The sequence below is a fragment of the Herpailurus yagouaroundi genome, unplaced genomic scaffold (assembly GCF_014898765.1).
Source record: "Herpailurus yagouaroundi ecotype Mexico unplaced genomic scaffold, PumYag 162520, whole genome shotgun sequence".
Taxonomy (NCBI): Eukaryota; Metazoa; Chordata; class Mammalia; order Carnivora; family Felidae; genus Herpailurus; species Herpailurus yagouaroundi.
In genome coordinates this window covers 41,958-60,268 of record NW_024423242.1, presented here as the reverse complement: position 1 = coordinate 60,268, position 18,311 = coordinate 41,958, and the positions used below count along the sequence as shown (strand labels likewise).

At 37.8% G+C, this 18,311-nt stretch overlaps 1 protein-coding gene across 1 annotated transcript in view; it reads right to left on the bottom strand.

Annotated features, from left to right (window-relative positions):
* Window positions 1-1,208: 1,208 nt before the first annotated feature.
* The window catches only part of LOC121026808 (histone-lysine N-methyltransferase SETD2), a 29,942-nt gene continuing 12,839 nt past the window's right edge, over window positions 1,209-18,311 (bottom strand). The window contains exons 4-10 of the mRNA XM_040469589.1: window positions 18,109-18,237; window positions 15,726-15,849; window positions 14,665-14,742; window positions 12,630-12,727; window positions 9,989-10,115; window positions 1,641-1,775; window positions 1,209-1,388 (exon numbers count right to left, since the gene is read on the bottom strand). Of these exons, the coding sequence (XP_040325523.1) occupies window positions 1,224-1,388; window positions 1,641-1,775; window positions 9,989-10,115; window positions 12,630-12,727; window positions 14,665-14,742; window positions 15,726-15,849; window positions 18,109-18,237 (856 nt within the window). The 3' untranslated portion in view covers window positions 1,209-1,223. The remainder of the gene's footprint in view (window positions 1,389-1,640; window positions 1,776-9,988; window positions 10,116-12,629; window positions 12,728-14,664; window positions 14,743-15,725; window positions 15,850-18,108; window positions 18,238-18,311) is intronic.

The window sequence follows — 18,311 nt, the reverse complement described above, 5'->3', positions numbered from 1 at the left end:
ATCCTCCACCAGTGCTTCTCAAACCTGAGATTAAAAAAAAAAAAAAAATACACACACACACACACATATACATATACACATACATATATACGTGTGTGTGTGTGTATGTATATGTATGTGTATACACACACACACACACACACACACGTATATATACATACGCTAGTGGACCTCATCCTGGGTATCTTTTTCTAAGAAGTTTCCCAAATGACTGTGATATAGGCTTGGGAACTATGCAACAACATATATTTAAATGATGTCTCACATACACACACAAAACAATGCAGATATTACTTACCTCGTTTAGCTTTTGATAAATAGCTATCTAACAAAATGAGACTCTCTCTTCAGAGATAATCATCCCCTCCATCCGGAAATCCAAGAATTTCTTCTAAAGTACTCCCTAATGTAGTCCTACAGAAACCCCAAGGATAGGGAGTTCCCCTCCACTTGCTCGATAGGATGCTGCCCAATTCATAAATCATTTAATAAAGTCAACTAGATCTTGAAGGAAGAAAGGAAGGAAAAAAAGGAGGAAGGGAGGGAGGAAGAGAGAAAGAAAGAAACCAACCAACCAACCCACCCACCTACCCCAAGTCCTCCTCAACTTCTACTTATTGCCAAATCTCCTGGGAGAAGAATGGAGGCAAGATAACCACTTATTTGCTTATTCCTGATGTTTTTAAAAGTGCATTATTTGGTATTATCTCTCTCTCTCTCTATACGTAACATGCAACACTTTGGTATTATATTAAAAAGAACTACATTTAGACTAGGTTAAAAAATATTGCTTATTTCATGGGGAGGTATAAACATCACAACTCCACTAACAATGCTGCAATGAACATTTATTTAGATCTTTAAAACACTTATTGACTCCTCAAAATGTTCTTACTCTGGTCATCCAGAATTCAGCTCTTCACTAATTTTTTAGAACACCAGAATTTAAGTTTCATATGGCTTCCTATCTGTTTAAAACTATGGCTTTAGCAACGAACTAGATCTTTCACTCAACTATGATATTGTATTTTGCTCTTGCAGTTCCCAGCTACACAATATCAACTATAGGGATTCTATAGCCATAGGGCAAACTCACTACTAGCAAGTTTTAAGTAAAGGTTATAGTTACAAGAATGATACTAAGATAATAAAATTATTTAATACCAGTAGTAAATATAGTGCTAGATTCATTACCACTGATATTATCGCTCAACCTAAGTAATCTATATAGTGGTTTTAAAAAACAAGCAAGTTGAATGTGAACTGACCTCTTCTTGAAGCTTCTGGTTACTTTCCCGGCCATCACCTAGCTCTGCCATCCAGATCCACAACAAAGACAGCCCATGACGTTCCAGAAAGGACTTCAGGCAAGACTGTGAATGCGTGTTCTTCCATGGGGGAAGGGAAGCAAGATGCAGGGTATTGGGATGGGGTTGGGGTGGGTTGGGGTAGGAAATACCAAACACAGCATTAAAAAGGGTCCACAAAGAGGAATAAAACTTTTGTTTATATTCACAAAACACCCAGAAACTTTGTTTTGATTGATGCAAAATAAAAGTGTACAAAAAATAAACGGTTTAAAGTTAGATGCCCCACCACAAACTCAGAAATAAAAAACAAATTAGTATCAAAGAGCTCACCTGTATGAGCTCAAGACAGGTAAGTTTCTGCTCCAAAGTTTCAATTCTAACCATTAGCCGGGATAAGCTGAGCACCTGGTTTTTATCAGAGAGACCCTCACCATTCTCCATCAGAGCTTCTAGCTCTCCATCCACCTGCCACAGCAAAGAAAAATATCTGGTTATAAAAACAACAAAAACAACAAACCCCACTAATCTAAGAATCAAACAGCCTAAAAAAGATGCTCAACTTTGTCAGTAATAGGGAAAATGCAATTAGACCCAGAGTGAGAAAACATGTTAAATTTACTAGATTAACCCAGGAAAAAAAAAAATTAATAAGTCTGATAATATCAAGTCTAGGCAAAGATGTGGATCAAAAGGCACTTTATGCACTGTTGATGAAAGTATAAATTAGTATGATCAATTTGAAAAGCATTTCATTCTCTCATCAAATATTTACCAACTACTTATTATATGTCAAATATAATCCTGGGTGCTAAAGACATTGCAATGAAGCAAAACAAAAGTCTGCCCTTTTTGGGAGACAAACAACAAATTGTTAGGTGAAAAGTATGCCGGAAAAAAATAAAGCACTGGCTTCAAAAATAAATATTTGTATCCCCTATGCCTAGCACTGCACACCTAAGAATAAACCCTAGAGAAACCTCTCCACATGTGTACTCAAAGAGTCCAAACAATGTTCACTGCACAGCCCTTGTAATAGCAAAAAACTACCAACAATGCAAACATCTGTAGCCAGGTTGTATAAACCAGCATGTTCATACAACGGATCATTCTACCACAGTGAAAGGAATAAAGTGCAGCCAAATGCAACAACATTCATCAATCCTATAAACATAATGTTGTATGAAAAAACTTCCAGATTACATGCTGTATGAATCTGTTTTTGTAAGCCTCAGAAACAAAAATTTTATAGATGCATGTCTGCAAAATTAATTTTAAAAAGGCAATGGAGGTAAGACACAATTCCAAACACTGGTGTTCTCCAGGGGCTAAGCAGGGAGCAAGAAGCAGAGACGTTCTTTTATAATTATACCTTATAACTTACATCTATTCTCTGCGTGTTTCAAATATTACATTTAAATAATGGGGGAACAACAACAAATCAACCTACCAACAGTTGTTTTCCAGCTGTGTTATAAAAGGTATAAAGATGGCTTACAGAACTTACTCTGGGGGAGATAAAATTAATTCATGTGAAAACAAACAATGAAGCATTAAATGTAAATGTTAAAAACCTAGAGGCCTAAGAAGGAAGGCATCGGTTTAGAATGAGTCACCAGAAGGGGACTCACAGAAGCAGGGTTAGCAGGAGGTAAGATAAAGGGGAGAGTGAAGTAGAGGGAAAATCATGAACACAGGGAAATGGAAAATTAGGATAGTGCCTAGCTTCACCTGGCTGGAGTAGACAATGCGTGTGGTGAGGAAGTGAGAAAAGCCTCATTTAAAGGAAGGCTTGTTAGATCGGAAGATCTCAGAGGTGATATAAAAAAATCTGGATTTGATGTGACTGAGCAAGAGAGGTCTATTACTGAATCCAAAAAAAGGGGAATAATCTGATTGAAATGGAATTTGAGAATAATTAGTGGAGCAATAACAGAACAAAATTTACACAAGATAGCGACCGATGCAGAAGAGATACAAAGATGGCATTAAACTGACATGGCCTAAGATGAAAGAAGTCCAGAATGTGCTGATAGACAAAAGCAAATCTGAAAGAGAAGAATCTTGAGGAAATTTTCTGTTACGTAACTTTTAATCATCTCAATTTTAGGCAATGCACTGAACACTTCCTTTTTATATGATACCACAAACTTCACATAACATAATGGTGAAGAACAAAAATAAATAAGAAAACATGAGATGCTATCTGCGAGATGAAGAAATGTAAATTCATTTTATCCCTTCCAAATGTACATTTAAAGCTCCTTTCTCATTTCCAGTATCATTTATGTTTTGAACAGATTAAGTATTTACACAGAAAAATCAATTTATAGTTAAATATTAATCCAAGACCATTTCCTTGAGGATGTTTTTCTCCTGTATATCCTAAATATAGAACTTCCTATGTCCCAAACTCTAGAGGATTAGAGCAGGAAAGACAAAGGGCTTTAAAATTACAGTTTCCGGGGCACTCGGGTGGCTCAGTCGGTTAAGCGTCCAACTCTTGGTTTCGGCTCAGGTCATGAACTCAGTTTGTGAGTTCAAGCCCTGCACCGGGCTCCGCGCTGACGGTGCAGAGCCTACTTGGGATTCTCTCTCCATCTCTCCCTGCCTCTCCCCTGTTCACTCTCCTTGTCTCTCTCAAAAATAAATAAACTTAAAAAAATTAAAAAAATTAAATAAAATTCCACATCCGCGCCCCCCCCCCCCCAATGCAACAACCAGAACCTCACTTTGGACAGAGTTTCAGATGCAAATACTACTGGACTAAGCGATGGGGTTTTCTTTTCATATTTAGGCATGAAAGGATTCTATAACTCTGAACATTTAAGAGACAAAATGGAGCATTTTGCTTCATTGTTTGTTTTCACATAAATAAATTTTATTTTTCATTTAATAAACATTTATCGAATAGATACTATACCATAGAAAGCTCCACTGGGATATAAAAACAGTAGCAGTCTTATCTTAAGGAAATAAACAGTAAAAATGTAGAAACTAAAGTAAAAATAACAAAATTTTGCAAACAACACAGAAGGTGAAGAACCTTTGAACATTCCCACTACAATTATAAGATTAATAGTCGTATTGTATACCTAAAAGTTATCATACCAATCCCAGTAACATGCTACAGCTTCCATAATTTGGGGTACTCAAGTGGACAATCAATTGTGGAATTAATAACTTTTGGGGTATCTGGGAGGAAGGGAGCCAGGGGACCAACAGACCGCTCTCATTAATTTACATTTACTACAAATATTTATTTTTAATTTATGGGTCACAACCTACCTGAAAGGATTTGAAGTAACTATAAGCTAACATAAAAGTATAAAAATGATTAAGGAATATGTTAATAAATTACTGATAATTGAACATTTATACATATATGCATAATTCTATAGCACTTAAAAATTCATTCTATTGAGTACTTAATCCAAGAAATTATTTACTCTTTCTTATTTAAATACTTTAGTCCTTTTGGCCATGAACTATCTTTAATGGGTCTAAGAATTTTTAATAGTTTCTGATGAAATACAACACACATAAAGTATATAAATGACCTGTAAACAAACAGATTTAATAAACAGGTGAGCAATATCCACGCAACCAGCTTGCAGGTTAAAAGCGGGGTGGGGGAACAACACTGTCAGCATTCCTGAAGTGCTCCATGGGCCCTTCCCTTGTTCTAATACCTCCTCTTCTCTGCTCTCAAGATAACATCTCCTAACTTTTTAGGAAATCATCGTCTGATTTTTAAAACAGATTTACCATCTGTGTATAAATCCCTAAATAATTTTGTCTATTTTTCATCTTTATGGAAATCATACTGGACAAAACTTTTGTGTCATGCTCATTCTACATTCATCCTTAAATTTTAGGAGCCCTCCATGCTGTTGCATGCAGTCATAGTTCCTGCACTTTCATGACCAGTTTTTCATTGTAGGATTACATTATGAATTTGTTTATATTAGTGTTAACAGATACTTGACTTGTTTCTACTTTTTCTAATGTTTATTTATTTTTGAGAGAGACAGAGACAGAATGCGAGTGGGTTAGGGGCAGAGAGACAGGGAGACACAGAAGCACAAGCAGGCTTCAGGCTCTGAGGTGTCAGCACAGAGCCCGACGCGGGGCTCAAACTCACAAGGTGTGAGATCATGACCTGAGCCGAAGTTGGACGCTCAACCCACTGAGCCACCCAGGTGCCCCTCTACTTTTTCTAATAGAAGCAGATGCTGCTGTGACTCCTGATGCACATACATTCACTTTTAGTAAACAATTCCAAAGTACTTTCAAAAGTGGTTGCATCCATTTACACCCCCACCAGCAGTGCAGGAGATCTCCTGTTCCTAGGAGTCAGTCATCAGACTTTTTACCAATCTGATGAGTATATAAATGACATCTGATAGTTTTAATTGATATTCCCCTGATAATTAATGATGTTAATTAATCTCTCTCTGTTTATTAGCTATCTGGATTAGTGAAGTGTCTGGATGTTGTCTATTTTTCTTTTGTGTTGGCTTTTTCCTTAGTGATTAGTAGTAGCTCTCTATATACTCTGGTTATTAGTGCTTGTGTGTTATGTGTTGAAGGCAAATATTTCCTCTCTTAGGTGTCTTCTTGCCCTCTTTATTGTGTACACTGGTTATCAATTTGTTTCGCAAACTTAAACAAAACAGACTAAGGGAAGGTTCAGACTATTTACTGTTTGTACTTTACAAACTACAAATATCATCAGGTAATAGGGAATTATTATACCTCCATCTGCTAAGTATTTAATTACCTGATTTGTGACATCCCCCCAAAAAAACTATCACCTTCAACTGGAAAAGCTTATAGTTTTGTTAAGGAGATACGCTGTATAGAGATGCAATCATAAGATCAATTAAAAAAAAAAAATTTACCAATCAAGGGATAATATGGGGATGCAGACTATAATGCTATTAACATATTCTTGTTAATAGTTACAATAATCAAAACTGTATTTTAAACTGTGCTATCTTATCCCTTCCATGGCCTCCTCTACCCAAAAGAATTCCCAAGACTTTCAACTATAGCTGACTGTAATTCAGAATCTAGGCATGCAGAAGGGATTTTCAGTAGGAGACAATCCAAGTAAAATTAACTTGAGTTCAACTCTTCATTACAGCCAGGGCAAAGAACCCCTCTACGGAACTCAGACTCATTCCTCTATCTGGGCAAAATCTTATCCAAATCATTCTTGTTCCAGAGTAACTTCAAATTCATAGCTGGAGCAATCCACAATGACTAGATTCATGCTACACCAAACTCCATCTAGAATACCGAGGCCTATACTGATATGGGACACAACATTACCAAAATAAAAATAAGCAAAGAAAAGGAATGTCTACACTTTGGTGCCTTGGGATTGTTCTTGAATCTTATCAGATAGAAAGCCATCTGATATTGGTATGATGGAGGTGTAACACTGCCTAAGAAACCATCATATTACAAGGACACTCCCCACCAACAATAAAATTTAAAAAAAAGAGTTTATTCTGTAAGTTTTGAGAACAGGAAATAGCCAAAGAGAAGTTTTTATGGAGATTTTAACATAGGTCAACATGTTTAATGACTATTTTGTGGCTGCTCTGACAAACTATCAATTATAAGTTAAAAATAAAAGCAACCTTAACAAAGTTGAGAGAAAAGTTTCCTGCAATACTCAAGTCAAGAAGCCTAACAGGCCTTTAAGGTGGATACACCTTAAAGAAACATGTGCAGAAGAGACATATACAGATACAAATTATGACATTAAGAGAAAAGCTTAAAAACACTAGTGTCCAGGGGAGCCTGTGTGGCTTAGTCGGTTGAGCATCTGAATTCAGCTCAGGTCACGATCTCATGATTCATGGGTTCAAGGCCCACGTCGGGCTCTGTGCTGACAGCTCAAAGCCCAGAGCCTGCTTTGGATTCTGTGTCTCCCTCTCTCTCTCTGTGCCCCTCCCTTGCTCACACCCTGTCTCTCTCTCTCAAAAATACACATTAAAAAATAAACAAAACACTAGTGTCCATTAGGAGGGCTATATATAAACTGTTACATGATGAAAAACTTTACAGCAGTTAAAAATATGTTTATATATATAGGGGCACTTAGGTGGCTCAGTCAGTAAGCCTCTGACTTTGGCTCAGGTGATGATCTCAAGATCATGTATTGTGTGTGCTGACAGCTCAGAGCCTGGAACCTGCATCGGATTCTGTGTCTCCCTCTTTCTCTGCCCCTCCCCTGCTCGTGCTCTCTCTCTCTCTCAAAAATGAACAAACATTAAAAAAAAATTTTTAATATGTTTATAAGTCAATGTGGATCAAATTTTAAAATAAGAGTAAAAAAAGCAAATTGCAGAAATGTACATATTACACCATTTCTAAAATCCTATACAAAACAACTTAATAAGTTTTAAAATGCAGAAATGTTGGCTGTTATGACCGACCACAATGGTCACCAAGTTGGGAGAAGATAGAATTATTCTCTACAATTTGCAGTGCAACACAATGGTCAAGAGCAGAGACCAGAGCAGAGACCATCACCTACTGGGTGATGCCTCAGTGTTCTCATCTGTTAAAATCCTTGCACCTAATTTCAAGGCTTGCTATGAGAATTAAATGAGTCATATGTCAAAAGCTGAGCTGAGTGTCTGGCACACTGCTACAGAGTATATGCTCTCCAAAAACAGAGCGGAAGTACACACAATGCTCAAAAGAACATGTGTTCGTCTTGGGTGGTCTACCACCATGGCCATTTGTTGAAGCTTTCCTTTTTGGCACTTTTTAAATGGCCTTTTTTTTCAACTGCCCTTTCCAATGCTTTTTGGTTCTTACAGAATTTAGTTTGGGCTTAATGACATCACCTTTTAGCCATTATACTTTTATCCCCTCACCCTATACATCTTCTATCTACTCATCTAAACACTAATTTATATGTAACTTAAGCATTTATATTTCTTAATGTATTAGTTCCTGAAAAGCTCAGGCATGAGCTAACTGCTAAAGAATCACAGGGGAATTTGCTAACCCCCTCAGCCCCCCCCCCCCCAATAAGATTCACAGGTCTGAGGATGGACCCAGAAATGCGCTTTTTCACAATGGACCCTGCCAGGTGATTCGGAGGCTGAGAAACGCTATTCTGGTGAAGGAATCTTCAGAAAAAAGGTTTTTTGTTTTTTGTTTTTTTTTTTTTAATGTGAAGCTCTTGTCCCAGTTAAGAGTCCCTTGATTAACAAGATAGCTCCTTCCTCCGTAGTAACTGAGGTGAGCTGGGGTAGAAAAAAGGTTATCAATCACCATTTTTTTTTAATTTTTTTAACGTTTATTTATTTTTGAGACAGAGAGAGACAGAGCATGAACAGGGGAGGGGCAGAGAGAGAGGGACACACAGAATCGGAAACAGGCTCCAGGCTCTGAGCCATCAGCCCCGAGCCCGACGCGGGGCTCGAACTCACGGACCGCGAGATCGTGACCTGGCTGAAGTCGGACGCTTAACCGACTGCGCCACCCAGGCGCCCCCATTTATTCATTTTTTAAAGGCAGAGAGAGACAGAGTGTGAATGGGGGAGGAGCAGAGAGAGAGGGAGACACAGAATCCGAAGCAGGCTCCAGGCTCTGAGCTGTCAGCACAGAGCCTGACGCGGGGCTCGAACTCATGGACCGTGAGATCATGACCTCAGCTGAAGTCGGGTGCCTAACCGACCAAGCCACCCAGGCACCCCTCAATCACCATTTTTAAAAAAGACCATTTACACTATTTCATTTTCACTCCTGGGTTGCCTATTACCTCTCAAAACTCACCTTACACCCCTCCAAAGAGGGTTTTCAGAGATTGTAAGAACATGTGCAAACTTTAAGAGTTCCAAACAAAAAACAAACCAACATTAAAAGACTAGGAATGTAGATCAGACTTAAGTAAATTAATAGATAAACATCTTATTTGTACGTAGGATTAGGAGTTTTACAGGCTCCAAAAAAACTATCAGTCCATTGTTTTCAATGACTTCAGTAGTTCTTAGCAACACCTAATTCTAATCTCTATGAACCTGAAATAAAAACAGCAACCAGGGCCACCTGGGTGGTTCAGTGGGTTAAACATCCAACTCTTGATTTCGGCTCAGGTCATGGTCTCACAGTTCATAGGGCTGAAGCCCTTTGTCAAGCTCTGCGCTGACAGCACGGAACCTGCTTGGGATTCTCTCCCTCTCTCTCTGCCCCTCTCATGCTTGTACTTGCTTGCACACTCTCTCTCTCAAAAATAAACATTAAAAAAAAAAAAAAAAGCAACCATACTTCTTTCTCTAATGGTCTCCTCTGATTCTGAATTTCTCTGTTGTTTGGCTTTTCAAATTTTTTTTTTTAATTTTTTTTTTCCAACGTTTATTTATTTTTGGGACAGAGAGAGACAGAGCATGAACGGGGGAGGGGCAGAGAGAGAGGGAGACACAGAATCGGAAACAGGCTCCAGGCTCTGAGCCATCAGCCCAGAGCCTGACACGGGGCTCGAACTCACGGACCGCAAGATCGTGACCTGGCTGAAGTCGGATGCTTAATGCTTAACCGACTGCGCCACCCAGGCGCCCCAAGGCTTTTCAAATTTTAATCAGAAAAGCTACCTCCCTCCTTTAAAGGTATATGGTAAAAGTTGAAAAAAAAGGGATGAAAGAAACACTTACTGAATCCTTCTTACGAGATCGTTCCTTCTTCATTTTTCCTCCTGCTGCTCTGATACTGACTCTATTCTCTCCTCCCAGGTAACCTCGGCAATTAGCTGACCCACAGAAACATTTCTGAGCTTCTTTTCTGTTCAAGGAACATAGGAAAGATGTCAGTTACGTGAAAGTACACCACATAAAAATGTCAACAACCTAACAATCACATACAAGAAAGAAGTCAATTCAGCCTAAAAACAATTATTTTAAAAGACTCCAACAAACCTAATACCATTTAATGGAAATGCCTGAAAACTGCTCTTAAAAAAATATTCTTTTTCTAATCCTCCTTTATTAGCTAGACAAAATTAGCCAAGAAGTTAACGAGTAATTTCTCCATTTTATGAGTACCTACTCATGTATAAAAATTAAGGATTTTTATACTTATATGTGCATAAAGAGATATAAAGGTAGACATGTGTAAAATGTATAAAAATAAGAGATCATATATATATTGAGCTAAGAACAAAACTGCTTAAATAGTTCAACATCTCTCATATGTAAATATTTAACTGGCACCAAGAACAACAAATATATTCTTACAAATAGATGTACACAGATACGAAATTCAATATGTACAGGATACTTAAAAGGAAACACATGATTATTAAAAGTTATCACCACTTAAGGATGAGACTCTAATAAGAAATTTAGTAATAAGTAAATATAATTGTGGAGTTCAGGAAAAGTGGTAGAAACAACACAGGGCTAACTCTACAGGCCTGGGTACAAACCACCATGGCCATTTATTTATTCTGCGATCACAACTACCTGAGAAAAGCAAGAAGAACTATACCAAAAGGAAACTGATAGATTTAATTTATGATGGTAGCAATCAAAGGCATAAAAATAAATTATTCAATAAATAGAGCAGGGAATCACAAACAGCACCTGCAGTTTTCCTTCCTTCAAATAGGACAGTGCAAAAGTAAGAGGGAGAAAGCATGGAGCTGTACACAGAACCTGGTCTGCACTCATCCCCGGAACGCTAGGTCACTGCCTTGATGCATTAGTTCACGAGGTTATGCAACATGGTGATACCGTTACTACTTCATTCATTAGCACAAAAGAACCTCCAAAAGAAGAACTTCCTCTCATCAACTATTTGGTTTAACCTGAAGTAGAATTCACTTGGGGAAAGCAGGATAAGTGTTTGATTTTTCTCCCCCCTTTTCTGACTTTTAAGCTACTTTATAAAAATCATGAATTGGTTCCCTTCTATTATGACTAATGCAGTTTTATTTTTAAAGTATCATTAAATCTCATGGTTTTTACATCATACGTTTCAAACCACTGCAGTTATTATCCTTTCAATGCTTAAGTGTTAATGAAAACTCTCCCACTCTTGTTGTTTTTTGTTAATGTTTACTTATTTTTGAGAGAGAAACAGCACGAGCAGGGAAGGGGAAGAGAGAGAAGGGGACAGAGGACTCAAAGCAGGCTCAACGCTGACAGCAGGGAGCCCCTTGTGGGGCTCGAACTCACAAACCACAAGATCGTGACCTGAGCCAAAGTCAACCGACTGAGCCACCCAGGCACCCTTCTCCCACTTTTTTTTTTGTTGTTTTTTTTGGGGGGGGGGGACAGAGAGAGACAGAGCATGAACGGGGGAGGGGCAGAGAGAGAGGGAGACACAGAATTGGAAACAGGCTCCAGGCTCTGAGCCATCAGCCCAGAGCCTGACGCGGGGCTCGAACTCCCGGACCGCGAGATCGTGACCTGGCTGAAGTCGGGACGCCTAACCAACTGCGCCACCCAGGCGCCCCCTTCTCCCACTGTTTTGAGAGCCTATTAAAGCTAGCTCCTGGGACCCTTTGACAAGAATCTCCTAATCTTTCATAACTGGTTTTCTGGTATGACAAAATAAACCAAAATCCCCTTGTCTAATTCCTGTCTTAACTTGAAATCAGACACTTCTCCAAGGAACCCTGTTCCTTTTAGTGGGATTCTGTGAAACCACAATATAGATGCTAGGGGTATTCACTGTTATTGTATCAGTTATTATTTTGGTTCAAAAGAACGTAAATTATTTTTCATAGTACAATGTGGTACAGATGAGAAAAGATTAGTCATGAGTTGATAACTGACAGATAAATACACACTTATACACACACTGTAGACATTTCCAAAATTTAAAGGGTTTTCTAATTACTTAAGAAACATAATATATAAATAAGACAGCATGAAATTCAGAAGAAAATTATGTAGTTCCTGTACAAATCCTTTAATGGCTGGAAATGTCACAGTAAGAAAAAACACAGAAAACTGAAAAAGTAAAGAACTGGTGGTACATATAACTTTTTTTTTTTTTAACCTTTATTCATTTTTGAGACAGAGCCTGAGTGGGGGAGGGGCAGAGAGAGAGGGAGACACAGAATCCGAAGCAGACTCTAGGCTCTGAGCTGTCAGCACAGAGCCCGGTGTGGGCTCAAACTCACAAACTGTGAGATCATGACCTGAGCCGAAGTCAGATGCTTAACCAACTGAGCCACCCAGGCATCCCCATATAACTTCTTAGTAATTCATATCAAAGTTTTATATCTCTGTATCTGAACAGTCCATTTCCCCACCAGAAGCAGCGAAACAGAATAAAAACAATACTCACCCATATCTTTGGAACTGATAGTCAAATGTTAACTCCGAGCCTGAAGGAACTAATTTGGTGGTAAAAAACCCGACCCTCAGTTGTCCGTTCACAGTCCACTGAGAAGTTGTTTTTAAAAGAAAAGAAATTTGTAACCGATTAATCTGTGTGTTTTTCTTTAAAGATCATTTGCCTTAATAATGCATGAGCCTCTTTTGACAATTAAGAAGACTTTACCAAATAGCAAATAGGAAACTTTTTTCTTGAAGTAAACTACCGTATTTAAGTGTTAATCTTATTTAATAAACTACCAGGTTGAGTATCACCTATAATTTGTCTCTAATAAAAGTAACTGCTACTTATACCTGTCTTAATACACATTTCCACACAGTAAATATTCACTTGTACTAAAAATAAGCAGATAGAGAATGCTTGGTGTCATTGACTGTTACTGGCAAATTCATATTATTATGTTAAAAGTAACTATATTCCAAGATAAGGTGAGGCATGGAACCAGGGAAAGAATGATGCCAAATGTTTAATTTCATAAAGCAATGGTCCTATGACTGAGTATAGGGAAAGGGAAAGAAAGCATGACAACAACTGCATAAAACTCAAGATTTAAAATGGGAGTAAATACACAGGGGTTAGAACTTGTGGTTCCAGAACATGTAAGACGTAACTCGACTGCAGAGCTCCTGTTCAGATCTTTTGAGCACATTACTGATGAAAATCCCCAGACTTAAAGAGATGAAGGGACACAGTACAAGTGGAAATCTCACAGCTAGACACATGGCCACCAGATGCAGACAAAACTAGAACAGAACTTACATAAAGTGATCATGGAGTGTGTTCCCCTATTCGTTATATGGCTTGGCTCCCAGAAGAGCCGTATCTAAGATCTATTAGTATACCGGTCAAAAGGACAAAAAAAAATATCCAGGAGTTGAAAGCACGATTTAATTAATTAATTAATTAATTATTTTTTTTTTTAGCGTTTACTTATTTTTTGAGACAGAGAGAGACAAGAGCATGAACGGGGGAGGGTCAGAGAGAGAGGGAGACACAGAATCTGAAACAGGCTCCAGGCTCTGAGCTGTCAGCACAGAGCCCGACGCGGGGCTCGAACTCACAGACCGCGAGATCATGACCTGAGCCGAAGTCGGCCGCTTAACCGACTGAGTCACCCAGGCGCCCCGAAAGCACTATTATGAGAGGGAACCATTGATACTACTTTTCTAGGGTGTGGGTCCATAGCTTTCTTAGCCTAAGAAAGAACCAATGTTCTAACGTTTGTGTGTGTGTGTATTTTTTTTTTTAATCTAAGATCAAAACACAAATTAGAGACAGTACTAAAATTATCTCAAAATGTTTTACCAAATTCAATAAATGAATTTATCAAGCATCAACTATGTGCCAGGCACAGGGACAAAGAGAGGAGCATGACTCGGAGTCTGGCCTTGTTGAGGAGAAGCAGTGTCACTCCATGTACATGATATATGATCTCTCTTATCTGTGGCCATTCAGCCCCCCCTTACATTATTAAAGCAGCCAAATTTGGCACCTGGATTAAGAGCTGATAAAAATCTGAATAGTACACACTGGACTTCATCAGAATTCAATTTTAGTTTTGTATTTTGGCACCTTTGAAATAATAGTTAAAACTTATGGGCAAAGAGAGGTGACAATTAAATGCAATGGGAGTTCCTGGATTGGATCCTAGTCCAGAAAAATGACAGATGGCAAAATATGAATAAAGACTTTAGATTAGTTAATAGTTAACAGTATTTCCTGGATTGGATAACTGTATAATGGCTATTTACAATGTGAACCTTTGAGGAAGCTAGGTGAAGGATGATATATGGAACTCTGTACTGTTTCTGCACTATTATTTTATAAATCTGAACTTAATTCAAAATAAGATTTTTAACAATAGGAAAAAACAATTAAAATGATTTAAAAATAAAATCCATGGGAAGCCTTGATATGGATTCTAAAATTAATACAACATCAATCTTGAACAAAGATCCAAACTTCTAAATCTACCTCAACTTACTTTTTGAGTCTCACAGTTTGGTTCACAGCTGTGATTCATGAAACGAGAGCAGTTTCCTTTCTGAGTGGCATCTATTATCTAGGGAAAAGGATCATTTAAGAGATAAAAATGAGACCTAAAATATACATATATTTTGCAAAGGAAAGGCATTAGGCAAATGTAAGATCTGCATGCCCAACCCCGCCTCCTCTTTCACATACAGACACATCCAAGTGACAAATACCTAACTACTTCCTCTGGGACATCTGCTAACTATAAACATCTTACAGGCAAAACGATCTCCATATCTATCAATGTCTCTTCCATTTACTTTTAGCTACTTCTAACATCCTCTTATATTCCAATCTCACTTCATGTGTATAAAACTCCATTTTAAAGTGCATGTTACATCACAGTGCAGGATCTCTCCAACTTGAATGTGTATCTGAATTCCCTGGAAAGCATGTTAAAACTCCTGCTGGACCCACCACCAGAGTTCAGCAAGTCTGGGGTAGGATCTAGATTCAGCAAGTCTGGGGTAGGATCTAGAAATAGGTTTTCCAGGACTGAATGTAGAGACAGATATAAGACTCTAGCTAAAATTTATCACACCAGACATTAAAGAGATTTGTAAAAATGTAAAACAGTTGCACTCCTCACTAAAACAAAAATATGTTGAAAATTATTTTCATAAAAACATGTTATTTATGTCAACATATAATTGACTTGTTACTTTAAAGTGGTTTAACAAATATTTTTCAATTTTTCAGCTTTAATTTTTATGTAAGTATTGACAAATATAACCCACATTAAAAAAACTCTTCTGGGGTATCAGTAATTTTTAAGAGTTGTAATATGAAGCTCACAGGTTTACATTTACATGTATATGTAAACATCTCCCTCTCCCTTTTTGTAAACAAAAACATCTCCCTCTCTCCTTTTTGTAAAGAAAAGCTATATATACTATTCTGTCCCTCTTTTTTGTCACTTAATTTATTTTCAAGATCAGTCTGTATCAGTGACCCTTCCAAACTCAACAATTTCCAGATCTGTTTCAAAGCAAATACATTTGTGCCGCTCACCTCATCATTCTTCAGGGCCATGAAATAGTAGTGGATGTTTTTGTTTCGTGCATACTCCTTTACCCGGGCTTTAAACTCTTTATGATCAAGTACCTCTCCACAATATTCCAGGACAAAGGTGTTCCTGGCAAAACAAAAGGGAAACAATAGCACTTCCTGCCTAGGAGCTGTATGGAAAACACATATATCTATGCAAAAAAATAGATTTAAGGAAATATTGAAAAGAATAAATACGGTCTTATACAAGATATAATTAAAATATATGTAAAGTACCTAACATCTAACTGAGGTTTTCTCCTTCCTAATACTTTTTTAAAAATGTTGATTCCGGGGCGCCTGGGGGGCACAGTCGGTTAAGCGTCCGACTTCAGCCAGGTCACGATCTCGTGGTCCGTGAGTTCGAGCCCCGCGTCAGGCTCTGGGCTGATGGCTCAGAGCCTGGAGCCTGTTTCCGATTCTGTGTCTCCCTCTCTCTCTGCCCCTCCCCCGTTCATGCTCTGTCTCTCTCTGTCCCAAAAGTAAATAAACGTTGAAAAAAAAAAATTAAAAAAAAAATGTTGATTCCAAGATGCTTTTATGTTTATACATACTATCAAAATGTGTATCCTTGCTCTAACTAGACATTAAAACAAACACTCAAATCTGGTTTACAATGCCATGAAAACAGTGATTCACAGCTGAGAAACAGCTCTGAAGAAATCAGGAGGCACTGAAATATTAGAGGCTTTATGTTCTAAGAAAAAAGATAATTTAAATACAGCAGCCCTTCTACTGCCTTTATTCAAAGACCTCTAATGATGTCAAAGGTCAAGCAGATCTTTTCTCCTGAGGCACGTGGATGGCTCAGTTAGTTAAGCATCCAACTCTTGATTTCAGCCCAAGTCACGATCTCACAGGTTTGTGAGTTCAAGCCCAACATCAGGTTCCACACTGGCAGTGCAGAGCCTGCTTGGGATTCTGTTCTCTCCCCTTCTCTCTGCTCGTTCTCGCTCTTAAATAAACTTAAAAAAAATTATAAACCCATCTTTTCTCTGACTGCATTCTCTGTGAGTTTTTTCTAGCATTTATCAGTAATTATGATTAATCTCTCTCCTTGGCTTCTTTCAAGTTACCTTCCACCCCTGACCAGTCTTTCCTCAGTTATTTAGTATCTTCAGTAGAGAAGAAACAGGTACAATATACAGAGAGAATGTCATGATATTTAACACTAACTAGCAGATTTGTTCCAAAGAACTCCTAATTCTATGTATATCGGACAATGTCCCTGTTCAACGGGAATGAATACTCTATTCGTGAACATCTACACAGTTTCGAACTAAAAATTTATGAAACCAGCACTACCATTAGCATATGGAAATTAAAGGAGTAGGAAAATATGGGAAACCTGAAAATATCCAGTCTAGGGTATTTTACCAAAGCAGGGTTCTTCGTGAGGAGCTTAAGAAAGCTTTAAGAAACAGTTTTATTTTCTTCCTTTACTCCTTTTACATATTTAAAAGACTTTTTCAATCATAAACACATGTAATCTGTATATATTTAAAGAAAAAGGTACTCATCTTTCATGATACTTAAATATGCTTTCCATAAAAAACTTACTGTTTAAAGGAAACACTAAATATGGTAGAAAATAAAGTGAACCTTTTATTGCATTATGTACAAAAAAGTTACAGGAATTAGGTAGAAAGCAACATTTACTCATTCAATAAATGTTTATTAATTGTTTTTAATCCCTACCTCAATCATCTCAGATACTCTCTTCCCCTCTTACTCCAAGGTTTATCTATTTAATTATTATTATTTTTTAATTTTAGAGAGAGAGAAAAAGAGAGCACAAGGAGGGGAGAGGAAGAGAAGGAGAGAGAGACTCCCAACCAGGCTCCACACTCAGTACAGAGCCCAATACAGGGCTCAATCCCACGACGCTGGGATCATGACCTGAGCCAAAATCAAGAGTCAGACAATCGACTGAGCCACCCAGGCACCCCCTCTCCAACTCAGTTTTATATAAACTAACTAATCAATTCTGTCCCAAATCCTTACAGTTTCATAGTGATTCTGGGGGTCTACAGCAAACACTGGTAACTGCTTGGAATTAAAGGAAAAGTAACTGTCATACAAAGAAGGACCCATCTGGTCCAAATGTCACAAATGACAAAATGCTCTTCATATACAGAGACAGAGGAGGTTTTTTTTTTTTCTTTTTTTAATTTCCTAAAAGAAATGGGAAAAAAAAATTTTTTAAACTAGTTACCAGGTGGTCATTCTACACAATAAACATTATTAAACTTCAGTATAATAGACACGTTATTTTCCTTCCTACAAAGTAGCTAACCAACTTCAACAACACAAAAAGGAAATGAAAGATGATTACAACATAACTTACGAAGGAAGGTCTTTCGCAGCTCTCAAGCCCCAGCCTTTCTTTTCTGTGAGTATGACTTCCACATCTGCATGCTGTTTTCTCTGAAACCGTCTATTGGAACAATAATCCCCATTCGGACACCGAGAAGAACTGAAATGAGAAACAGAGAAAATCAATTCTTCAAAGCCGAATCTCTAATGACAGATAGGATGTGGATTAACAAA